Source organism: Eublepharis macularius, chromosome 1 (genome assembly GCF_028583425.1).
Source record: "Eublepharis macularius isolate TG4126 chromosome 1, MPM_Emac_v1.0, whole genome shotgun sequence".
Taxonomy (NCBI): Eukaryota; Metazoa; Chordata; class Lepidosauria; order Squamata; family Eublepharidae; genus Eublepharis; species Eublepharis macularius.
Window position 1 is genome coordinate 114,327,275 of NC_072790.1, and position 26,949 is coordinate 114,354,223.

The window sequence follows — 26,949 nt, forward strand, 5'->3', positions numbered from 1 at the left end:
TGAACATAAGTTACAGGTATGTTAACCCTGTTTTCATCTTCGTTCTTCTGTGCCTCCACACATGGGAGAGTACCAAGCTTCACACAATAAGGAAGGTGGGGTGAAATCCAACTCAATTTTATTATACAACAAGAAAGGAACAAAACAACATATATACACGTACCCATATATTACCACAGAAAATATATCAACCCCACAACATCCAGCAAGTATAAATACATATCAATATATATATATATACACCATATACAGCGACTTCACCTCCCCATTGGAGTATATTAACCAGCATACTCCTAGGGAAACAAGGAATGGAGGACAGCCCTTGCAACAGCTACATCCTCATTGGCATTCACATCCACAGCGTAATGCCGTACAAAGGTATCGGCGGACGACCAAGTTGCAGCCCTGCAAATATTAGCTAAAGGTATACCCTTGAGCAGTGCCGAAGACGTCGCCTGGGACCGTGTGGAGTGAGCCCTGACACCCAAAGGACAGTCCACCTTAGCCGTGGCATAGGCCTTCACAATGGCTGTCACAATCCAACGGGACACCGTCTGTGCAGACGCCCTGCGGCCCTTGTCCTTCGCCCCGAAACACACAAAAAGGTAAGGACTGTTCCTGAACACCCTTGTCCTCTCCAAATAGAAAGCCAAAGCCCTCCGCAGATCCAAACTGTGGAGGGCCTTTTCCCCTTTAGTTGAAGCTTCAGGGAAAAATACAGGCAGAGAAATCTCTTGTGAAAGGTGGAAGGTTGACACCACCTTGGGCAGGAACGAAAGACACGGTCGCAAGACCACCTTATTCGCATGAAAGCGAAGGAACGGGGGGTCTGCCCTAAGAGCAGCCAGCTCGCTGACCCGTCTGGCAGAAGTGATCGCCACGAGGAATGCCACCTTGTAGGAGAGCAAGTCCAGAGGGCACGTAGCCAAAGGCTCAAAAGGGGGCAACATCAACCTGGCCAGGACCAGGGAGAGAGACCACTGGGGCACAGGGGGTGACACAGGCGGGTAAAGATTAAGCATCCCCTTCAAAAACTGGCGAGACTTATGGTGAGAGAAAACCGTGCAGCCATCCACCCGATCATGGAACGCAGAGATGGCCGCAAGGTGCACCTTCAGAGATGCTACACTAAGGCCCTGGTCTTTCAGCTCGCAAAGATAATCCAAGACCATCCCCAAGGGGCTATCGAGAGGCGCCACCTTCCTAGAGGCAGCCCAAGCCTCAAACCTACTCCACTTCGCCTTGTAGGCACGGCGTGTGGAGGGCTTCCTAGCGTTCAGTAGGACCTTCCTGACGGGCTCAGAGAAACCTAGGGACGGGGCCGAATCCGCCAAGCGGTCAGGTGTAGTTTCCTGGGCTCGTGGTGAAAGAGCTCCCCGTGTAGGAGGAGATCCCTCCGGGGCGGAAGGGCCACGTAAGTTCGGCCGGACATCTCCAGCAGCTTCGGGAACCAGAGCTGCCGTGGCCAGAACGGAGCCACTAAGATGCAGTCCGTGTTGTCCCTCTCCACCTTGCACAGCACTCTGGGTATGAGAGGGACGGGCGGAAACATGTAATGTAGTCCCCGGGCCCAAGTAAATTGGAAGGCATCCCCAATAGAGAGGGGATCGCTCCCTGCCCGAGAGCAAAAGACCTCGGCCTTGGTGTTTGACGACGTCGCAAACACGTCTATGCTTGGGCGACCCCACTTCCGAAAGATCGGCCCAGCGTACTTTGCGTTGAGCCCCCATTCGTGATTCAGCATGTGCACCCTGCTGAGAGTGTCCGCCTGCACATTGTCCGACCCAGCTACATGAATGGCGCGAAGCGTCACCCCATTCCTGATTGCCCATTCCCAAATGAGCGTGGCCTCCCTGCAGAGGATCATGGACACCGTGCCGCCCTGTTGGTTCAGGTAATACATAGCGGTAGTGTTGTCCGTCTGCACCAGCACCTGATGGTTCTGCAAGATTGCTGTGAACGACATAAGTGCAAAACGAACAGCCCTCAGTTCAAGCACATTAATATGGAGACCCTTTTCTCTCTCAGACCACACATCCTGAACACATAGCTCCCCACAGAAAGCCCCCCACCCCTGCAGAGAGGCGTCCGTGGTTACGGAGAACTCGGGATGATGGAAACCAAATGGGGTCCCTTTAAACAAATTAACATCCGACAACCACCAGTTCAGAGAGGATATAACGGCTCTGGGAACAGAGAATTTAGCAGTCGGAGGATGCTGTAAAGCATTGTATCTCCTCACAAACCAATTCTGAAGCGGGCGCATCCGCAGCCTCGCAAAAGGGACCACCGGAGTCGCAGCAGCCATATGCCCTAACAAGCATTGAATCATGCGCACTGGCTGATAGCGATTCCGTTTAAACAGGGTTACCAGTCTCTTCAAAGAACGTGCCCGCTCTGGAGGCAATAAAGCCTTGGCCTCCCCTGAGTCGAACACTGCCCCAATATAAGGCACAACACGGCTAGGTGTCAGCTTAGATTTTTCAAAGTTAACCAGGAGGCCCAAGCGTTCGCAAGTGTCTAGCACCAATGCCACATCTTGCAGAAGCTTAGCCTCCGAGCTCGCCGTTATGAGCCAATCGTCGAGATAGGGATAGATGGTACAGCCCTGCTCTCGAAGAAAGGAAACCACAGGAGCCACGCACTTAGTAAACACACGTGGGGCTGTGGAAAGGCCGAAGGGGAGAACCTTGTAACGGAATACCCGCTGCTTGTAAACGAAGCACAGAAATCTCCTGTGCTCCTCCAAGATCCCCACGTGGAAATACGCGTCCTTTAAATCCAGGACAGCGAACCAATCCCCCTTCCTCAAAAGGGCAATTATAGCAGGCAGTGTGATCATTCTAAACTTGGTGACCCTTAGAAAGGCATTTAGGCCCCTAAGATCCAAAATCGGACGTAGACCCCCATCCTTCTTAGGGACTAGGAAGAACCGGGAAAAGAAACCCCTCACAGACTCCACAAAGGGCACCTCTTCCACAGCACCCTTAGCCAAGAGGGACCGAATTTCATCCTCCAGCTCAACCAAGGTATTATTCACCGCACTCAGCGGTGAAGTACACATCGGCAGTTCAGTGAATTCCAGCCCGTACCCCTTATCAACAATTGTTAAGATCCATGAGTCAGATGTTATTGACTCCCATTCAGACAAAAAAGGACTGAGTCTGTCCGAAAAGTTCAGGGCTGCCGCAGGGCCGGGTCTTCAGAACTGCCTTCCAGCCCCTTGCGGATCTTTCTGCTGGGGTGGAGGTTGAGACGAGCGGGGCTTGAACGGCCTACGCCTCCTGCCCTGGTGTTGAGCTGGGGTATACTGGCGCTGCGAAGTAGGGTACTGCGGATAGTACGGACGGGGTTGGTATCTGCTGCGGTACTGGTAGGGATTATACCTCGATGAGTACCGAGACTTGAACGTGGACCTGTCCGCCGGAGTGACCCCCAGGGAGCGAGCTGTTTGCCGGTCCTCCTTCTTCTTCTTAAGCGCCTCGTCGGTGGTGGTAGAGAAGAGGGAGTCACCCTCGAAGGGCAGACGTTCAATCTTGGCCCTCACCTCCTGCGGGAGGGCAGTTGACCGCAACCACGAGTGTCTCCTCAGAAGCACCGCTGACGCCATACCCCGAGCCGCCGTGTCAGCTGCATGACTTCCAGCATTCATCTGTTGTTTTGATAATCGTACTGCCTCCGTCTGCAGCAACGACACCACCGCCTTCTTGTCAGCAGGGAGGTCAGTGACATAGTTGGCTAGCTTCTCCCATAGGTAGAGCTGATAGCCCGCCATAATTGTTTGATAGTTGGCTATCCGGAGGGCTAAAGCAGCGACTGAGTACTGACGCCTACCCAGTGCGTCCATTTTCTTTCCCTCCTTATCCGGTGGTACGGAGGAGGACCCCGACCTCTTGTGCTGAATCTCCTCGGCTATCAAGGATGATGGTGGAGGGTGCTTGATGAGAGACTGCCACGTCCCTTGTTTGATCTTATACATCTGTTCGATGCGTTTGGACGTGGCAGGCAGGTCAGATGGTGACTTCCAGACCTTGTCGATGATCTCCTCCAAGCCCTCCAACATAGGAAAACCTACTGTAGCCGGGTTCTCTCCATAGATTCTGCACAGCAGCTTGTCTTTCGTCTTCGGGACCACGGAAGATACGTCAATCTCCAAGGCCTTGGACATGCGGGCCATTTGGTCTGCGTAAATCCGCAGGTCCTCGAAGGGAGAGCTGGTGGATGGGCCAACATTGTCGTCTGGGGATGGTTCAGAGAATGACTCAGAGCGGTAGCCGGACCCCACATCCTCGTCATCCTCATCAGACGGAAGAGCTGATACTTCGTCTCCTGGGAAGGGTGGGGGCAACCACTCACGACGGCTAGACGACGACGGCCCCGGATCCGATGATCTGAAGCCAGGCGGAGCCCCTTTCCACTGGCACCGAAAGGCCTCAGGTAGATCTGTAGCCTGTTGATGACGCGCAGCCACAGACCGTTCGGATCCGACTCGCTCGGATCCGACACTCCCCTCCGACCAGTACCGCTGACTACGGGCAGACTGTGCAGGCGAAGGATCCCTGGTCGCCTCTCGGATCCGACGACGCGGAGCCGGGCTCGATTCCGGTGTTGGCGAACGCTGCCCACTCGACAGGACCACATAGGCCCCGGGATCCGGCACCTCTTCTTCAAGGAGGGGACGGTCAGGGGAGTCTAGGTGAGGCGACGGCGTAGGTGGAGACACCAGGACCACCTCCTCTGCAGGCCGGCGCCGAGGGGACCGAGAACGATGTTTGGTCTTCTTAGCCTTCTTCTTCGGCACCGATTCGGAGGAAGCTTTCGGAACCGATGTCCTCTTGGTCGACGCCTTTCGCGCAGCCTCCGGTCCCGGGACTGACGCAGGCCTTTCGATCGACGCCGGGGCTGATCGTATCGGATCCGACTCGCCCGGTTCCGGCCTCGGAGTCGACCTCCCCGGTTCCGACCTCACCGACGCCGACTTGTGCGGGGACTTCGCAGACCTCGCCACCGAGCTTGCCCTCGATGCAGGCTTGTCCGCCGGGCGGGATGTAGCCACCGATTTTGAAGAGGCTACAGAGCCCGCTCGCGACCGGCTCCCGACATGGGTGGAGGTTCGACCAGCCTTCTCCGCGGCCCCAGGTTTCTCCGCCTCGGAGGGCCCAGGGGCGTCCAAGACCCGCTGCCACAGTGAAGCCTTGAGGCGGGCGGACCGCTCCTGCCTGGCTTTATGCGTAAAGCCCTGGCAGATCTTGCAAGTGGGGACTACATGTTCCTCCCCCAGACAAAGCAGGCAAAGGCTATGTCCATCCGTTTGGGCCATTTTTGCACGGCACTGGGCACAGTGCTTAAACAGGGCTGTAGAAGCCATTCCAGGGGGCAAACCAAAAGCGAAGTCACACAGTCCGGGTCAAATACCTCACCGAGATCAGTCCGTCCAAATCAGTAAACAGAGAGAAGTCAAATCCAGTCCAAGTCAGTCACGAGAAAGCAATCCAAAGCAATCCAAAGCACAAGAAAAAAGCACGGAGCTACAAGCGAACGTTCTCCTCAAGCGGCGGCAAGAAGAGAACTGAGGGAAGGGGCCGTTGGCCGCTGGGGAGCATGTGACCGTTTGGGCGGGAAACGGTCGCTGAGGCGCGCGGCAAACGGCCCCTTCGGAGCTGGGAAAGCGATAAAAAAATCTTCCGGCGGCTGGCCTGCGCGTGCGCAGTACCCATGTGTGGAGGCACAGAAGAACGAAGATGAACTGCCTGTTTCCCAGCATTTACAAAAGTCAAATTTATCCTTATCATAGCATTCAATTAGCCCCAAACAAAAGATTTTTAGTAATCACTTTGATTCCCTAGTATTAAACAGCTCCTCCTACAAAGATAGTTTTAGGTGGGTAGCTGTGTTGGTAAGCAGTAGGATTTGATTCCAGTAACACTTTAGAGACCAACAACATTTTCAGAGTGTAAGCTTTTGAGAGTCAAAGCTTCCTTCTTCAGACATGTATAGGAATGGATATCCCTGTGCCTTAATATCCCAGTCAAAAATTGGGTGGGGTGTTACAAGTGAGGGCATCAGGATGTAAAGATAAAATGCAGCTTGATTAGAGCAGAAATTAGCATCTGTAGTGAGATAAGAATACTAAGTCTCTATTCAGCCTGGGGGGGGGGGGTGGAGCAGGAGGGTTGTCATTGTTTTGAATTTGTGAACGAACTCCACTTCAGCAATCTCGCATTTTAATCTCCCCATGAAGTTTCTGTTTGAGGACAGCCACTTTTAGGTCAGAAATGGACTTTCCTGGAAGATTAAAATGTTCTCCCACTGGTTTTTGAGTGTTCTGATTTCTAATGTCAGAGTTATGTCCATTTATTCTTTTGCACAGGGACTGGACTATTTGTTCAATGGAGAAAGTGGAAGGGCATCGCTGACACTTGATAGTATATATAACACTGGAAGATGAGCAAGTGAATGAACCTGAGATGGCATAACTTGGTGTTGTTAGGTCCAGTGATCGTGCTGTCAGAGTAAAATATGCGGACAGAGTTGGTATCCTGGTTTATTGCAGTCTCTGGTCCCAGAGTCCGTGTCAGTTTTGGGAAGTATATTATTATGAATAAGAAGTTGTTTTAAGGTTAGGAGGCTGTCTGTCGGCAAAAAAAAGGTTTGCCTCTCAATGCTTGTGAGAGAAGAGTATCACTGTCCAGCATGGGTTGCAAGTCACTGATGATGCCTTGAACTGGTTTAAGCTGAGAACTGTATGTGACCACCAGTGGTGTTCTACTGTTTTTTGGTTATGCTTATCTTATACCAGGTTATCCCTTGGTATAATTCTGGCTTTGTTGAGCTGTTCCCTTATTACATCAGGTGAATATTGTAATTCCAAAAATGTCTGTTGTAGATTTTGCAAGTGAGAATATCTGTCAGAGGGAACAGAACAGATGTGGTTCTAATATAAAGCTTGACTGTAAATAATAAGATTGTTTGGGGTGTTTAGGATGGTGACTGGAGACATATAGATATATTTGGAGATCAGTAGGTTTCTGATATAAGGTACTTCTTAAGCATCGGTCGTGTATTTGGTGTCTAGAAAATGTACTTCCCATATGGATTGATTCATGGTCACGTTGATAACTGCTTAAGTCCTCATGAAATTCTTCCAGTGCTTCGTTCCTGTGTTTCCAGATGATGAAAATGACATCAATAAATCTCAACTACAGGAGGGAATTTCACTTTATAATTCTAACCAAGTTATGCCCACTATTTTGGACATTTCTAAACCATGTAGATTTTTCTCAAGCTTTGAGTAAATACATCATGAGTGAGCTACCTTGCTTTCAGTGAGAACTGGTAGAGAATCCTGTAGATTATATAGATACCAAACTGAGTTAGTAAATGAAAAAGTCATAGTAAGTAGAAGGGCACTTACCTGTTCACAAAGCATGAGTATTTTTCTCATAATATATAAATGCTTTATCCTCAGAATGAAAAAAGCATTCCTTGACTCAATGTGAAATTAAATAATTTTAAAACGATGTAGTCACATTAAATTGAATATTCAGTCAAAATTTAAAAATATAAACATTAATAAGTAACTTTGTGATCTCTGCAATTTAAAAACATGGCTACTTTTATATATGGTAAAAGCATACAAAACAATCCTTAAGCATCTTCTAAATAAACCAATGTAAACTTAATCCACAGTTTTATCACACTGGTTCTTTACATGAAACAGTCAGTTAGCTCTCTGCCTCATAGAATCCCAGTGCTGAATTACAGAGTCAATTTAATTCTCTCATCAAATGGAGTCTAGCATTCAGTTTCTACACCCTGCTGCTGCAGTCTAGCACAACAGCTGGATCATAAAGTGCAGCGGTGATGAGTGTACAAGAATGCAAAAAACACGCCATTCAGCACTCACTAGGCTACAGTTCAGAGCTTCGTGGCATTTTAATCTGAAGAGGCGATGGCCACAGCAGGAAAAAATGAATCAGAGCATGCTGGTGCCAAGATGAGAAAACACAATTCCATCTTTAATTTTGTAATACTGGGGAGAAGGGGCAGTAACACAGCCCATAAAATCTGTTAAGTTTTAGAGCATTATAGTAGTATGTGCTCATCAACATCTAATTACAAAATCAATATGAACACTGTCATGAGGAAATAGGAAAAGAAATCTAACAGGAGTTATTTTAGAATGATTTTTACATAAAGCCAGAGATCCTGAAAGACATTGTACTCCCCACTTTCAATGGAGTTCGTCTGATCTTTGCAGATTCGGTTAAGAGCCTAGGGGTTATACTGCACTACTACTAGAAAAACAAGTTAAGGCAGCTGCAAAAAAAATGCTTTCTACAATCTCACTCTAGCCTGGAAGATGGCTTTTTATCTCGACCTGGCCGACCTGGCCACCTGGATCCATGCTATGCTAACATCAAAACTTGACTAATGTAATGCACTATACATTGGACTCCCATCTAAGTTAACTAGGAGGCTCCAGTTGGTGCAAAATGCTGCAGCTCAACTGTTAGCAGGAGCAAGCAGGAGCATGAACATCACTCCCATCCTACAACCACTCCACTGGCTATCTATCAGTTACCGTGTTCAATTCAAGGTATTGGTTATTACAGACAAAGCTCTTCACGGCCTTGGCCCAACCTACGGGACTGCCTCCCTCCCTATGTCTCTCCATGGCAGCTTCACTCATCTGAACAGGGTCTCTTGCAAGTGCCAGCATGCACATGGGCGAAATCAACAACAGCCCATACACAGGCTCTCTCTGTAGTGGCCCCTACCTTGCGGAACGGCCTGTCTGAGGAGGTCAGGAGAGCCCCCGTCTCCTGGCTTTCTGCAAACGATGCAAAGCCAAATTATTCAAAAAAGCTTTTTACTCAATAGGAGGGCGATATTATACGGAGGGGGTCTCAAATGCTTTACTAATGAGTTAGGGACCACAGATTTCACCACTATGCTGACTTACATATCTGTTGCTTTAAATATGCACTCCTATGTACTACCTGTGCTTCATGTTATCTAATGTCAGTCCAAGAAATGATTATGTTCTGTTTCAGCAATTCTTCAACTCTGTATTGGATCCTTGCTAATGCTAGGTCTTTGTAAATTCGTTTTTATTTATCCTATGACATTGTTTATGGAAATGTCCTTGAGACTGTATGGAACTGTCCTCGATACTGATTGTACTAATCTAACACTATGTAATCCACCTTGAGTCTCAGCAAGGAAGGTGGACTATAAATGACATAAATAAATAAATATATGCAAAAGATCTGAAATTAACTCAAAATCCACATAGAGAGATAAAGGTTTAAAATGGTGGTTGTGGATTTTCCAGGCTGTATAGCCGTGGTCTTGGCATTGTAGTTCCTGACGTTTCGCCAGCAGCTGTGACTGGCATTTTCAGAAGTGTAGCACCAAAAGACAGAGATCTCTCAGTGTCACAGTGTGGAGAAGATGTTGGCAGGTAATTTATATCTACTCAGGTTTTAAAATTCTGTGCTTTAAAGGCTACATTAAAAACACAATTAAGAGTCCCAAGCAGCCCTATTTAAAAGGTGCCATTTTATATATGCAACCTATAAAAGATTATGCAAATAATGACTTTCAAAGTTTACTTTTTTTTTTTCATTTGACTCAGAAGAGAAAATTTTAAAACATTTATTGAAAGCAGAAGTTCATGACTCTTACATGCAGCTTCATATCAAAGTACAATTTTAAACAACTCAAACATACTGATCACAATCTAGTGAAGACACTTGGTGCATGCACAAGTGTGCTTATCACACCTATACCTATTTTAAACTAACAGCACTCTATTACCAAACTTTAGTGACAACATTTGTGGGAACTAAACAAGTGTGTTTGTTTATTAGAATATTTATATACCTGCCTTTCTTCCGAGCATCTCAGAACCCAAGGTGGGTTAACAAACATGTCAGCTCAACTGAGACATCATGCCAAATCATGGCTAACTAATGTCAGCATTTACCAAAAAAAAGCCAACAAACCAGAAAAGACACAGGATTTTGCATTGGTGAACTGCAGAGCAAAAAAAAAAAAAAAAAAAAAAAAAAGGTCCTTATTTTCTAGATATAGAATGAAAAGACAAAGACGAAACCTGGACAGTGACCCAGCAGCTAACACTCAAGCCCACCTAGAAATTACATGAAATAGTGGGCTCTTTCACTATATAAGCATCAGCGTGGGTCTTCTCACAATTTATAATCAAGACTCTGCTTATCTCAGACCTAACTGTTAACAAGTTCCAAGACTGAAACATCACATCTTCCTTTGAAATACAGAATGACTTGCTGGGAAATAGATAGGAAACTTTTTATGCCTATCTGGTCTCTCTTTTCCTCGTGTTTGTGCTACCATGCCTTAAAATTCATGGAAGAATGGGACTTCTGGTTTGGGATCCATGGAGGTCTAACGCAGCTCTTAAAGCTGAGCTGTCCAGACTGCTGTTTTGAGGGCTGGAGGGGCCGAAACTGCCCGCAGCCAACTGCTCTCAGGCGGAGAGCAGGCTTAGTATGCTCAAGAACCTCAGGGCACGTTGATCTTGGGCGAGGGGGGGTCCTGCGCAACGGACTCTCTCCCGTCCCTTGAGGTCCCACCCGAAGACAGGTTTTGCCAAGATCTCTGCAGTAGCTCCGGAGCCAATGCGGTTGGCATAAGACCTACATGCCCAAGCTTCAACAGGGATAAGAAGAATTGAAGGGAATTGGAGATTGAATTGAAACAGTGATTACAACCCGCAAAAGCGTTTAAGAAGGTAAAGATCACTATCTCTTGAAACGGGACAGATTATTCAAAGGAAAGAAACATTAAAGTAGATTGGAAAACTGCAACAGATTGATTATAAGGAGGGGAAGTTCCGGCAAGAACTGTATTAAAAAAAGGACTAAGTAAAACGAAGTTATTAAGGAAACTGGACGATTGTTTTACATACCTGTGGTAACAAAGAGATAGTGGGCTGTGAGAAAGTTTTACCATCGCGAGAATTGCTGTGAGAGGCCGGGAAACAGGAAGTATGTAACAGTGATAGAGTTGCTGGAGAGGAACGGCCCTTTCTGGACTACAGGAAGAAGGGAATCGCCATTTTTGAAAGGGGAAGAGTTGCGGCTTCAGCGGAAGAGGAAGTAGGCCATATTGGATTACAAATAAAGGGGAATAACCATAGAGGAACCATAGAGAAAAGACGCCCGACATTTTGGACTCTTTAATTGACTTTTTTGGAACAAGACCGGGACATTTAAACTAAGAGAATATTAAGTTAAATGCCACGGAGCTAAGGAAGTGAGCGGACTCGTAGGAGTGAGGCAAAGCAAGCCCCACGATGTCGAAAAAAGAGTGGCAAGCGGCGATAGAGAACTTGGACAAAAAACTCTCAGAAAGGATTAAGGAACTTAAGGACATGATACCCGAGCTGGCAAAAGAGTTTAAAGAGACACTTAAGAATGAACTGGCAGAAGTGAAAAAAGGTATGGAAACGATACAAAATGACTTGCAAGCGACACAACAAAGAGTTAATGTAGTAGAAAATGCGGTGGAGACTCTAGCAGACACGCAACAAACTGAGATGAGGGTGATGAGGGGTAGAATAGCAGTTGCGGAGAGTAAACATATGGAGAAGCAGCTGAGGTTTCGTGGCTTGCCGGAAGTGGAAGGAAAGACGGCCCAAGAACAGATCACTGAGGTGTTGGCTGAGTACCTGGGGAAGGAGGAGGAGGAAACTGTGGCTATCCTAGATGTGGTGTACAGAATAAACTCAAGATTTGCGACCCAGAGGAAATTACCAAGAGACATGATTGTGCAATTTACGACTAGAAATATAAGAGAAATGATTGTGAGCAAGCAATTTCAAGACCCATTGGAGGTTGATGGCAAGACGGTTATTATCATGAAGGAGTTACCCAGATCGGTGCTGCTAGACCGGAAAAAATACAAAACTTTAGTCCAGATTCTGAAGGACATGAAAATAAGGTATAGATGGGAAATGCCTGAAGGAATGTCCTTTGAATTTGGTGGAGTGAAAAAGCGCATTAGATCTGAACTAGAAATGGAAAAGTTCATTAGGGACAATGAAAAAGACTTACCAACAATAAGGCCATGAATATGGAGTGTAAAGTTTTATCTTGGAATGCAAATGGACTTAATTCACCCAATAAGAGAAAAAACATTTTCCACTGGCTATTAAAACAAAAATGTGATATTGTGTGTCTACAAGAAACCCATATTAGAAAGCAGGATGTAAAATATTTAAAATCGAACAAATTGGGTAATGACTTTGTAGCGGCCTCAACAAAGAAAAAAAAGGGAGTGGTACTGTATATAAAAGAGGAGCTACAGCCAAAATTAGTGCTGAGAGATGCGGAAGCCAGATTTTTAGCAGTGGAATGTATATGGAATTTAAAGAAAGTGTTGGTGATTGGAATCTACGCACCTAATGGAGCAAAAGAAAGCTTCTTTGAGGACTTGAGGAAGCAATTGGATGAACTTTCTTATGACCAGATAATTCTTGCTGGGGATTTTAATGGAGTTACTAATTTGGATCAGGACAAGAAATCAGCAACTGTACAAAAGAAAAGAGGATTACTACCAAAGACTTTTTTTGTATTAATGCAACAAGAAACTTTGGAGGATGTATGGAGAAGACGGAACCCTAAATGCAGACAATATATGTTTTTCTCGGCGAGACATTCTACGTTATCACGAATTGACATGATCTGGGCCTCAAAGGACTTAGCGCTTTGGACTAAGGATGTGGAAATAATGCCCATGGTAGGCTCAGATCACAACCCAATTATGTGGAGGTTCAGAAAAAGAACTAAAAGGAGAGGATGGAGAATAAATGAGGATCTGTTACAACAGGGAGAAAATATGGAGACGTTGAGAAGGGAGACTAAGTTCTTCATACAGCACAACATGAACGGAGAAGTACCAACCAATAAGGTATGGGATACTTATAAGGCAGTAATCAGAGGCATATTAATGGACTTAAATGGAAGAGCCAGGAAAAAAAGAGAAGAGAAGAGACAGGAGATTATGGAGAAAATAAAAGCCAAAGAGATACAACTAAAGAAAAGACCAGGGAAAAAGAAGATATATCAGGATATTAGAATCCTTCAAGAGCAGTTGACGGCAATGAACAATAAAGAACTGGAATGGAACCTTAAGAGAATGAATCAAAAGTCGTTTGAGGGTGCAAATAAACCTGGGAAATATTTGGCGTGGCAACTGAAGAAGAGAAAGGAGAAGAGGACAATAAATAAAATATGTGATGACAATAAAGTACTCCTGGAACAGACTGCTATCAGCAGGAGCCTTTTATAAATTTTATGCAAAGTTGTACAATAAAAAAGAAGTGAATAAAAACTCAATAGCAAGATATTTGGAGAAAATGAAACTCCCAGTAATTTCGGAAGGATGGAGAGATAAACTGAATAGTGAAGTGACGGAAGAAGAGTTAAGAAAGGCAATACAGTCAACAAATTTGGGAAAGGCGCCAGGACCTGATGGACTGACAGCTAAATTTTATAAGGTAATGGTTAATGAACTGGTGCCATTCTTAAAAGAAGTGATCAATGGAGTTTTGAAGGACCAAAGGACTCCAGATACTTGGAGTGAAGCTAACATATCATTGATCCCTAACGAGGGACAAGACTTGACTAACGTTAAAAATTACAGACCTATTTCGTTACTGAATAATGACTATAAAATCTTTGCGAAAATATTGGCGGAAAGAGTAAAGGGATGGATGTCCGAATTCATTGCGGAGGAACAAGCTGGTTTTTTACCAAATAGACAAATCAAAGACAATTTAAGGACAGTTATAAATGCTATTGAATACTACGACAAGCGTTGTGACAAGGAGGTTGGATTCTTCTTCGTGGATGCTGAAAAGGCATTTGATAATTTGAACTGGGACTTTATGTTTGCCACCATGGAACAGCTACAAATGGGGGAAAGATTCATAAGAGCAGTGAAAGAAATTTACAGGGACCAGAGTGCAGCAATTGTGGTGAATGACGAGGTGACTAAGAAATTGATTATAGGCAAAGGTACAAGACAAGGTTGCCCGTTGTCTCCACTGTTGTTTATTTTGGTTCTGGAGATATTGATGATACAGATTCGAGAAGATGATGCAATCCGTGGAATAAAAATAAAAGAGTTTTCCTACAAGGTCAGAGCATTTGCGGATGACATAATGTTAATTGTGGAAGACCCAATTGAGAATATGCCAAAGATAATAGAGAAAATTAAGGAGTTTGGAGAATTGGCAGGATTCTATGTAAATAAAAAGAAGTCAAAGATACTATGTAAAAATATGACTAAACAAAAACAACAGCAATTAATGGAGATAATAGACTGTGAAGTAACAAATAAGGTGAAATATCTGGGAATTGAATTGACTGCAAAGAACATAGATTTATTCAAGAATAACTATGAGAAACTGTGGACTCAGATAGAGAAAGATTTGATTAAATGGAATAGACTGAATTTGTCATGGTTGGGAAGAATTGCAGTAGTTAAGATGAATGTGTTGCCAAGAGTGATGTTTCTGTTACAAACAATACCAATTATTCGGGACTCTAAGCAGTTTGAAAAATGGCAGAGGAAAATATCAGATTTTGTCTGGGCAGGCAAGAAGCCTCGAGTGAAAATGAAAGTATTGCAGGATTCAAAGGAGAGAGGTGGAATGCAGCTGCCCAATTTAAGACTATACCATGATGCAATTTGTTTAGTGTGGTTGAAAGACTGGATGAAGTTGAAAACCCGCAAACAACTGGCCTTAGAGGGATACAAAAAAATATTCGGATGGCACGCATATTTGTGGTATGACAAAGTAAAAGCAGATTCTATGTTTTTACACCATTATATTCGGAGAAGCCTCTTTATAATTTGGAAGAAGTATAAAAATTACCTACAGGATGGAATCCCTTCCTGGGTGGTTCCATATGAAGTATTAGACCCGAGAACTGTCGATAACGAACAACAGTGTTTAACGTATAAGGAGATAACACGAATAGAATCTTCTAAATTAAGAATTAAGACGCAGGAGGAGTTGTCTCCAAGTTATGATTGGTTTCAATACGGACAGATGTGAGATTTTTATAATTCAGACTGTGTGAAGGGAGGGATAAGAATGGAGAATTCGGAATTAGAGGAGGTAATTTTGCAAGAGGATAAAAAGGAAATCTCTAAGACTTATAAAGTGTTGTTAAAATGGTTTACAGAAGATGAGACAGTTAAAGTTCAAATGGTGAAGTGGGCAATAAATTTTAATAAAGAGATAACAATGGAGGCGTGGGAATACCTGTGGAAAAATACGTTGAAGATTACAACATGCACCAATATTAAAGAGAATGTCTACAAAATGATTTATCGTTGGTATTTGACACCAAAGAAAATTGCGCTAGCGAATTCGAATATGTCTAATAAATGCTAGAAATGTAAAAAGCATGAAGGATCTTTGTATCACATGTGGTGGACTTGTGAGGTAGCTAAGCAGTACTGGGGGGAAATAATAGAACGGCCCCTTGGATACTCACCGTGAAGGGTCCTTCTCCTCTGAGGACAGGAGGACATCTTGGGTGATTCCCACCGTCCAATCGGGGAGGCAGGAAGTTGATAAACCTTCTTCCTCTTCCTCTGGTAGGTGGGATCACCCACAGCTTCTCCAGTTCGGGTGAATCCCCTCAGCAGTACCTAACTATGCTCTTAGACAAAAACCCATTGTGTTAGAAAAACTTCAACAGCAAGGAGATAACAAACAGGCATGCGAAGAACAGCAATAACATATATACAACATAACTGCAAAGAACAGCGTCAGTTATGTGACTGTCTACCTGGACCCCGACTTAGAGGGGGACTTCAGGCGATCACACACACAAGGAGGAGTAGGACGAAGATCAGGGAGGGCAAGATGTCCTCCTGTCCTCAGAGGAGAAGGACCCTTCACGGTGAGTATCCAAGGGGCCGTTCTCCCTCTGAGGCGGAGGACATCTTGGGTGCTCCCAAAGCTGTGCCTCATGTCCTGGGTGGGGTTGTATCTTCGTCTCCTATGACGTGTTGTAACACCCTGCGTCCGAAGGCCGCATCAGCCGAAGCACTTGTGTGTAGCCGGTAATGTTTGATGAACGTTGACACCGAAGACCAAGTGGCTGCCCTGCAGATATCTTCCACCGACGCATTTCCTCTCAAGGCCGTGTTGGTGGCCGCACTCCTCGTTGAATGTGCCGTAATACCTGATGGGACATCCATCCCGAGGGCTTTGTAGGCTTCCATAATGCAGGACTTAATGCTATATGCTATAGCCGACGGAGACATATGGAGTCCCTTCTTTGGCTGTGAGATGTTGATGAACAAGGAGTCCGTTTTCCTGAACTCCTCTGTCCTGCAGAGATACGTCTTGAGAGCTCTCCTCACATCCAGGTTATGCCAATCTCTCTCCCTAGGATGCCGAGGTTCTGGGCAGAACGACGGAAGGTAGATCTCCTGGGAGCGATGGAAGTTGGAATAAGCTTTCGGCAGAAAGGTCGGGTCTGTCCGTAATACCACCTTATCCTTATGAAAAACGCAGAGTTCTGGTCGTGTTGACAGGGCGCCCAGCTCAGAGATCCTGCGTGCTGAAGTGAGTGCTACCAAGAAGATGGTTTTGATCTTCAACCAACGGAGAGGAACGTGCCGTAGTGGTTCAAATGGAGGTTTAGACAAGGCTGTCAGGACCACGTTTAGTCTCCACGTGGGGAAACGATGCATCGTCGGTGGTTTTAGCAGTGTGGCACCTCTGAGAAACCTCCTAATTAGCACGTGAGACGTGAGCGTCGCACCGTTCCTGTCTGTCCAGACCGATCCAATCGCTGCAATCTGCCTCTTAAGGGTCGCTGGACTCAGTCCCCTGTCCAGGCCTTCTTGTAGAAATTCCAGCAAGGTGCGTACAGACCCGTCCAGAGGGCTCACTTTCTTGCGCCTGCACCACCTATGGAAGGCTTTCCAAGTGCTGTTGTAAATCCGCACAGTGGATTTTTTGCGGGATGCTACAAGGGTGTTGATGACATCGGAATTCAGACCCTGGTGTTGAAGGTGGCTCCGCTCAATTTCCACCCTGTCAGCGCCCACCACTCTGGGCGTGGATGCCAAATCGGGCCCTGCTGGAGCAGGTCCGGGTAATCCGGCAGGTGAAGAGGAGGGGCAACCGACAAACGTTGAAGAGTAGAGAACCACGGCCTTCTGGGCCACCAGGGGGTGACAACTATCACCGTGGCTCCGAGTTCCCCTATTCTCCGGAGTAGCTTGGCAATCACAGGCAAGGGAGGAAAGGCGTACAGGAGGGTCTCTGGCCATGACGCCGTAAGTGCGTCTGTGTCTTCCGCCAGTGGGTGGAAATATCTGGAGTAGAACCTCGGTACCTGTCTGTTCTGGTGAGACGCGAAGAGATCCACCTCCGGACAGCCGAAGCTCTCTATCAGTAGCTGGAAGGCTTCCCTCTTGAGTGACCACTCTCCTGGGTGAAGCGACTCCCTGCTCAGCCAATCCGCATGTGTGTTCTGGACACCCCTGATATGTTCCGCTTGAATGGAGGCAAGGTTGTTTTCTGCCCAAGACATGATCTTGACTGCTTCCGTCTGCAGACGGGATGATTTGGTCCCCCCTTGCTTGTTGATATATGTCTTGGCCGCTACACTGTCTGTCCGGACTAGAACATGGTCCCCGGCCAGCATGTCCCTGAAGCGGATCAGTGCCAGGTAGACCGCCCGCATCTCCAAGACATTGATTGGAAGTAAGCTCTCCTGTTCTGACCAGGTCCCCTGAGCCGGAACATCCCTCAGCGTTGCTCCCCAGCCCCTCAGACTGGCGTCTGTGAAGATCTGCGTGAGTTGTGGTGAAAGGAAGCTCCTGCCCTGGCGCAGGTTGTGGTCGACTGTCCACCATCGGAGACTTTCCTTCACTCGTTGAGGGATCTGAACCTTGGTGGTTGACTTTTGGGCTATTTGCCACTGGTATGGGCGTAAGAAGGATATGAGGGGTTTGGCGTGGAATTTGCCCCAGTAGATAGCCTCCATGTTGGCCGTTAGGAGTCCACTGAGCTTTGACAGCTCCATCAGTGACGAGGATCGTTGTTGGATCGTTTGTAAGGTCAGTTTTCTGGTCTTGGCTCTCTTGTCTTCTGGGAGGAAGAAGGCTCCCTCTTTGGTGTCTATTATTAACCCCAGATGTTCCAGTCTCTGGGTTGGGGTTAGTGAGCACTTGTCTCGGTTTATAAGAAAACCGTGAGACTCCAGGAAGTCTATCGTGTAGGCCGTCTCCTTTTCTGATGAAGCTTTGGAGGAGGATCTTATTAGGATGTCGTCCAAGTACGGGTGCACGTGTACGCCCCTCTCCCTTAGTGGGACAATGGGTACCACTAGGAGCTTGGTAAACACCCTGGGTGCGGTAGCCAACCTGAAGGGGAGTGCTCTGAATTGAAAGTGGTCTGTGTGGATGGCGAACCTGAGGAACTTCCGATGAGCTGGTGTAATCGGGACGTGAAGGTAGGCCTCGGTCAGGTCGATAGACGTCAAGAACTCTCCCTTCCGTAGAGCCTCTGCAATGGATCGGAGTGTCTCCATTCTGAAGCGTCTCAGTTTGATGTGCTTGTTTACGTATTTGAGATCGAGAATGGCACGCCAGTCCCCATTCCTTTTGGGGACCGTGAAGAAGATGGAATACACTCCGTGACCCTTCTCGGCTGGTGGCACCGGTTCGATTGCTCTTATTTCTAACAGGTGGCGAACGGCTTGCAGGGTAATGGCCCTTCTGTGTTGGTTCCTTCTCAGTGGGGAGATGATGTAGCGCTCCCGTGGAATGGAGGCGAACTCTATGGAGTAGCCATTGGAGACAACCTCCAAGGACCACGCGTCCGCTTTGGAGTCCGTCCAAGCCTGGTGAAATAAGAGCAGTCTTCCCCCCACCGGGATGCGAAGATAGTCAGGGTTTGTGACCCTTGTCCTCCGGATCTGGCCTGGTGCCACACATGCCCTGAGCCCTGTTGAATCTGGGGTGAGGGTTGGACCTTCTAGGTTGGTTTCTGGCCACATTCCAGGAACGTCTTTGGTCTGGTCTGTTCCTAGGAAGCGTATGCTGGGTTCGGAAGGGATGATAATTGTAGTTTCTCCTTGAGGATTGCTTCAGGGCCTTGGGCAAGGCCTTCTTCTTGTCCCTTGTTTCGATCAGAATTTTTTCCAGTTGGTCCCCAAACAGTTTTCCCCCTTGGAAAGGGTACGAAGCCAGTATCAGCTTTGCTTGCAGGTCAGCGGGCCAGGCTCTAAGCCACAGGAGCCTTCTAGCTGCTACTGAAGACGCCATGGCCCTGGAAGACAGCGATAGAGCGTCCAGTGTGGCATCAGAAACGAAGGTGCACGCCTTCAGAATTCGGTTGGCTCCCTCCATGAGTCTTCTGTTGTTGTCTGGAAGCAACTGCAATAGCCTTCGTATCCACACCACCGAGGCCCTGGACACCATGGACGCGATGGCAGAGGCTTTGATGGAGGTAGCCATGGTCTCATGAGCTCTTTTTAGGACGGCTTCCCCTTTTTTATCCAGACCGTCCCTGATGTTGCCTTGACCATCCTCCGATAGTAGCCCTTGAGATTGTAATGCGGCCACTGGTGCATCGATGGCAGGGACCTGTAAGAACTCGTCCACAAAATTAGGCAACACATATAGCTTTTTAAGATAATTGGGCACCTGCTTTGTAGCTGCCGGTGCAGACCACTCTGCCCTCAGCTGGCGCTCAAAGTACTCTGGGAATGGAAACACTTTGGCTCTGGTATCAGATCTAGGGAAAAACTCCTTGTTTCCCTTGGGCCGGGATTTCTGGCCTGATGGTCTTTGAACCTCCTCCTCCTCCTCCCCTTCTACTGGGTCTTTTAAGTCTAAGGCAGATAGAGTCTTAGCCAGTAGGTATTGATAGTCTTCCATCAGGAAAAGTCTATTAGATTGCTGGGGAATATTGGAGTCAGTCTCCTGTTCCTCCTCAGAGAGGAATTCTCCCTCCTCAGAAACCTCACTGATGGACTGTTCCTCGCTGACCCAGCCGGAGGGCTCTCTGGCAGTGCTCCGGGTTTGTTTTTTGGCTGCCTTGGTGGGCCAGGGTCTATTCGGGGAGGGGAGGCCCGAGGGTCCCTGTTGTGCAGAGGAGGTGGTGGGAGAGGAGGGGTCAGGAAGGTGTGCCTGGCTCAGAGCCAGGATTTCTTCCCTGAGGGACTTCCTGATGGCTGCCAGGACCTGGGGAGACACGCCATCCGATGGATCACTTACTTGTGCTCCTGGAACGTCTGCGGTGTGGCCCTGTCCGCTGGAGCTCGTCCCGGGTCCAAGATCTCCCGCCGGGAGGTTGGGAACCGCGTCATTCGTTTTTGGCGGGAAACCGCAGCTAGCCGCGTTTGCCGCCGAATCCGGGCCTCCCTTCTTCCGGCCGCCCTCTCGGCTCTTCTTCTGAGATCCTGCCCTCTCTGGCTTCTTGGAAGGCAGACGAGGGCGTTTCTGGGGAGGCTGCCCAGTCCCTGCAGCTTCTTCACCGGGAAGCTGATCGTGACTGCGCGTCACGTCGGCACCGGCAGGGCTTTTTCCCGCCGTCGGCAGAACGGCCCCGGGAAGGCAGCCCTCTGCCTTATCCAGAAAGGAGTCTTCAGAGTCGGATGACCCCCTTGACATCATCCTGGCTCCTGGCTCGCTCTTCTTCTGATTCCCCAATTAGAAAGGGGACAGTGGGGAAGACACAGAAGGGAACAACAGGAGCACAAAAAAGAAACACCAGAAAGGCTGAAGTAAGGAAAGGCTGAAGGAAAGGGTAATAGGAAGAGGTAGGTAGAATAAGAAGGAAAAAACAGAAAAAATAGCAAGGATAGCCTAGCTAGCCTAAAGGCTACTGCTCTCCCCTGAGGCAGGAAAAGAACTGGAGAAGCTGAGGGTGATCCCACCTACCAGAGGAAGAGGAAGAAGGTTTATCAACTTCCTGCCTCCCCGATTGGACGGTGGGAATCACCCAAGATGTCCTCCGCCTCAGAGGGAGAAGTAATAAGTGAGATTCTACAATTTCAAGTTAATAAGAACCCAGAACTGCTGCTACTGAACTTGGGAATGGAAGATATTCCAGCACAATATAGGACATTGTTATTTTACATGACAACAGCGGCCAGACTTTTATACGCGCAAAAATGGAAAGTACAAGAAGTGCCAACTACTGAGGACTGGATTTACAAATTGCTGTACATGGCGGAAATGGACAAAATGACAAGTAAACTGAGAGATCTCGATCCAGGACAGTTTAACATGGATTGGGAGAAGCTGAAACAATATCTGGGGAAAAAATGGGAGGTGGGAGGAGAACTGTGGCAGTTTGAAAATTACTGAAATACAATAAAAGAAGAGAGAAGTGACTTTACCGGGGGGAGGGAATTTAAACAAGAAGTTCTAAGCAATTATTTTATTTGATTACCATATATAGTATTAAACAATAGAGGTGTTATTATAAGAATTATAAGGATATAAGTTAACCAAATATATTTCTGGCAGATAACTGTATAATAGATAAATTATATTTTAAATAGATTGAATATAAGAAATGTGGAAAAGGGAAAGAAGTATATAGTAACATATAGAATATAAGTTAAATTGATTGATTTATATTGAATGTATACAGTGATATAGAAGCATTTAGAAGTATGTGGAGTACGGGTCAAATTGGTTGACCCATATTGACGAGGATAGGGTGATTAAGTAAGAGAATAGTAAATGGATAAAATGTTATATTATTAAAGAATATATGCTAGGAATGTAATAGCTAGCCTTATAAGGTAAAAGGGGAAGGGAATAAAGGTAGCACTGTGTTATAATATAATATATAAGCTTAGAAGAGAATGAAAGTTTAGGTTTAATAGTATAAAGTAAGTTTGAAATGAGTAAGAAAAAAGATAGACAAGGGGTCTAGATCCTGAATGTAGTCTCCAGTACAGGGCACCCTCACAAAGAAAACTAAAGAACTATGTGTAGGTAAAATATACTAATCAGTAAAGGTGTTTCTAATTAGTTCAGTAATTTTCCAAGCAACATCTGAAGTACATTATGCAGAATACACTACTTGTAGACAAGAAAGAGAATGCAAAGTTCTTCTTCATTTGCATTCTCTCCTCCTCTCTGTATTCCTATTTATGAGTCAAGACATCAGCAAAAAACCAAAAACCTTATATATAAGGAAAGGCTTTGCCAAAAGTTGTGTAACATGAAAAATAACTGAAGACAGGGTAAAAGAGTTATTTGCCTGTACTTTGGAGCCAAAGTAAATTAGTGGGTGAAAGCAATTCTGCTGCCCCTTTAGTCTGGGGGACCCAAAATGGTGCCTGCGGGCACATTTGTGCCCACCCTACAGTTCTAGAGCCTGCCAAATGTTTTTTAAAAGTGGGTGGGGCTTCTACAAAGCATGTCTTCTGATTGGCTATGCAGATTTTTAAAAACATTGCTTTGGCAGAAACTACTTCTATAGCACAAGTGTGACCAAAAGTAAGCTGCAGCAGCCATTTTGTGGCAGTCATATTGTCGCCGATCCCACCACACTGTGTCAGAATTCCAAATGTGACCACAGGCTCAAAAAGGCTGGGGACCTCTGCTGTAGTCTTTGTTCATTTCAAAGTATGATCTCTATTCACGATTAGCCTCCAAAGTAAGCAATGTTCAGGAATTTAGTCTGAATTAGGATAGAAAGAATACACAAAATGGAGTAAAAAGTTGCCTCCCATTTCATCACAAAATAAAGTAGTACTTGCCTTCTGATCAGAGTGGTCTTGAAACAGCAAGCCAAAGTAATCCTTTTCCAGTAAATTGAGATGTTCACACACCTTGTCAAACAGCACTTGGCCTTTAGCTTTTTTCTAGGAATTAAAAACACGCAAAGCCATCTGTCACAATAGTTTACCAAAGTTTTTATACTAAAAGACCAATACAATTATTTAGACAGTTCTTTCATGTTTTGAACCTATTAGAACAAAATAAAATTGTTCTTTGTCAGTATTAGAAAAGCCCAAGCACCTGGTCATCTGGCCATCTGTCCCTATAGTATAGGCAAGTCTTGACAGAGTAGTATTTTATACCCTCTTATATGCACGGATACAATGAATTCAGGCATACTTTTATATAGGACAAACAGAAAACCACAAAGATTTCCTCACTGTAAGTATGAAATTTTTCAGTAGTAATGCTGTACAGTATTGGGATGTGTTGGTCCTCATATTCAAGCACCAATAGGGCATAGGATATACGTGAATAGGGCATATGTGGATAAAATTAAGAATTCATAAATAGTTGTCAATAAGCTACAGTATGATACTTGCAATCTACTACAATATCCTGGCTATAGTATGAGACCAGAGTGAATTTATTTTAAAAAATAAGAATATTAAAGCAAAGGTACTCGGTTGTGACACAATGTTTGATAAGTAGCTTTCAAAAATAAATATTTCAAAAAATGGTGCCTTGTTATCTTTGCAACCAAACAGAGAGAAGAAGTCCTCAAAAAAGAGAAAAAACCTTCTTCCAATAATAATATGCCATGTGCTGTATAGCAACTAGGGGTGTGCACCTGAAAATTATTCAGATTTCCCACTTTGGGTTTACCCGAAGTGGGAAAACAATCCGTAATAACCTGAATCGTAAAGCTGCTTCGAGATTCAGGTGTTTAGATTGCTTCAGTATGCTGCTCAGTAAAGATTCACAATCTCACTGGACTAGATGGAAGTAGGGCTGTGCGCTTCAGGATCCGCTTCGGGGGGGAAAATCCAAAAAGGGCCCGATCCGGAAAGCTTCAGTATTCCCTAAGCTTCAGAACACTGAAGCAAAGCTTTCCAAAGCATTCAGAAATGCTTCAGAAAACTTCAGGGCTTGTTTAAAGGGCCCCGCCGCTGCTTGCAAGCAGCAGCGGGGCACTCTAAACATCAACCCCCCCACCTCCCCCCACCTCCCTTGCAGTGGCTCCGGACCCACTCCTCTGCTGCCGTGCCGCTGCCTGAGCCTGCGGGGTGGTGGGGAAGGCCAGAGCCGCTTCCTCCAGCCCTTCCTGCCCCTCAAATGGCCATGGTGCGCCAGCACCACGGCAGCCATTTGAGGGGCAGGAAGTGTCAGAGGAGGCGGAGAAAGCACTTCCTGCCTCTCAAATGGCCGCCACGGCGCCAGCACACCGCAGCCATTTGAGGGGCAGAAAGTCCAGAGGAGTTGGCTCCAGCCTTCCCCACCATCCCGCAGACTTGGGCAGCAGCGCAGCGGCAGAGGAGCTGGCTGGCTGCAGGCTGCACAGCTTTGTGCGGCGGCTGCCCAGCTGATAACCCTCCCACCGCCAGGTAAGTGGGTGGGGGTTGGAGGGGTCTCCCCAGGGGGGGTGGAGGGGTTGCCCCAGGGAGGATGGGTGTGGTGGTGAGTTCCCCCACCTCGCTTCAGTATGCTCCAAATCTTCACGGAGCGTACCGAAGCGATTTCTGGAACCCAAATCCGAAGCGGCTTGCTGCTTCGGATTTGGGGGTATTCTGGATCGGTTTTCCGAAGCAGGAATACCAAATCTACCCACCCATGCACAGCCCTAGATGGAAGGTTAAATTGAGCTGAAAGCCGGGACTGCTGAGTGGCCCTACTGACTTGTAACTAATTGTGCTGTCAGGAATGCAGGATGACTTAAGCATATCTTCAAGTTAATCTTAAGGAACACTGGATTTTTTGGTGACTGTTTCTTATATTCAAAAATATGAAAGGCATCCTCAATGAGTGACTCCTCCCATCAAAAAGGAGGTAAGGACAAAGCACAGCTCCCTATGACCACCGATGGGAAGTGGCATCCTCCTCCTTTGGCAATTCTAATATTTCCAAAGCAGAAACTACTGATTAACATCACAAAAATTTATAACAAACAATGCATGTATCCACACAAAAGGCATTAAAAGCTAAATGCCAGCCAAGGGTTAACTATATGCAGAAAATGGATCAGAGGAAGTAGATCAGAGGTATGTAACTGAATGAAATAAAATGAAATGTGAAACTCAGATGACAGAGAACACTACACTATGTTCCAGGTTAGCAGCCATCACAATCTTTTTTCTTAAGACAGAGTGGGGCAAAGATGTCCTCCAAACATCTGAGTAGAATGAATAATCACAGTAAATGCAATGTTCCATTTTTCACTCAGGAGGGGGGCATACTCAACTAACGAGATATCCAAAAGCAGGGTTCTCATTCAGAGAGAGAGAGTTGACTGCAAATAAATCTAAACAACACATCAGTCAAGGCAACTGAGATGATTTTACATTGCCTAAAAATGTTTTTTTCATTTCTTTCTTTTATTCATTCATTCTCAAACAGACAACTCTTAACTTTAACTTGGATGCAAGTTCTTGCCAGCAGCATTTTGGGCGAATCTGTTCTGGTTCCAAACTTGGTTAGCATTATTGCCGCCTTCATCCTTCACTGGACTGCTCCAGCAACTAAGGGCTTGGTTGATACTGTTTAGCAGCAAGGGCATCCCATTCCATCCCCAACCCATCCAACCACAAAGGACAATGATGGGCTGGTTCAAGATCAGCCCATCATCCTTATATGGCTCAGGGTGCTTGCCAATCATCTTCACCTACAACAGGAATTAAACTCATTTATCTACCAACCTGTACCAACTGTGCCATCTTAGTTAGGAGCTTACTAGGCTACTCTACCAGGTTTATTTAAATAAGTTTATGCTCCTTGAAACAGTATGAAGCAGGCAAATATAAGGACTCTCTCAATGCCAGTAAGAACCAGTCTCAAAAAAACCTGCTTGTCCCAAAACCGCCAGATAATACCATACAGTAAATAAACTAATATACACATGTTAATATCCAAATAAATTCACAAATTCAGACCAAATATCAAATTTTACAATTGTTTCCTGTCTATTAAAGGCAACGCTTTCAATGACAGCTAGGTTTTTCAGTCCATATTTCAACATGTAGGATAGCTACTGCATTCCACTTGCCGATACTTATTTAGCTATTACTAAGGCTTTAAGATCCAGAGCCTTATCCTTCCGAAAAGTTCTAAGAAGAGATGTACCACAATACAGCAGGGGATTAAGATCTAGTGAACAGTAAGTTAATTGTCTATTTCTAAACCAATTGGCATGATCATTGGATGTATCTATAACACAAGTGTCAAAGTTACTCTTGGCTGCTAACATCTCCAACATCTATCTGAATATAACAACCCCAATGACAATGATGGTTTTTTGCATTAATTGCAGTCCAAGATCTAATAAAGCAGGATTTTATTCAGTATTCCTAGCCAAGCTATTTTCTGAACTTGCATATTGAGTTCCATCGGGGCTCATTTTGAGGGGGAACATATCAGAATGCTGTTCTGGCAGTTCTCCAAAAAGGTCACTTGTCTGCTGGCCCCGCCCACCTGATTTTCCGCCATTCTTGGCCTGTTTCGGCCTGGATTGGGGCCGACACGGACAGGATGAGGGCAAAAAAGGCCCAGATTGGGTCGGTGCCGCCTGCCTGGCACCAACCTGGGCTGTTTTGGCACTGATCCAAGCCCAAAATGACCACTTTGGGTCATTTTGTCCCCTTTTGGGCCAAGATCGGGGCCGAAAAGGCCTGAATCACATCGGTGCTGGGCAGGTGAGGGTTTCCACACCCGGCACCAACCTGATCCGGGCTGTTTCAGCCTCGATCTGAGCCCAAAAGGGCCCCAAATGGCCACTTTCAGCTGTTTTGGGCCCTTTTTGTCCGGGATCGGGGCTGAAATGGCCCAAATCGGAGCCAAATCACCCCGGATCGTGTTGGTACCAGGCAGGGGTGTTCCCCTCCCGGCACTGACCCAATCTGGGCCATTTCTGCCCCGATTCAGGCCCAAAATGGCCACTCTGGGCTTTTTGGGGCACAATTCCGC

General features: G+C 46.2%; 1 protein-coding gene across 8 annotated transcripts in view; it reads right to left on the reverse strand.

The window, feature by feature from the left end:
* Positions 1 to 26,949, reverse strand: part of EPB41L2 (erythrocyte membrane protein band 4.1 like 2) — a 176,037-nt gene that overhangs the window by 91,431 nt on the left and 57,657 nt on the right. For all 8 annotated transcript variants that reach the window (XM_054976681.1, XM_054976812.1, XM_054976615.1 and 5 more), the window contains exon 4: positions 22,812 to 22,916. In XM_054976681.1, coding sequence (XP_054832656.1) covers positions 22,812 to 22,916 — 105 coding nt within the window. The remainder of the gene's footprint in view (positions 1 to 22,811; positions 22,917 to 26,949) is intronic.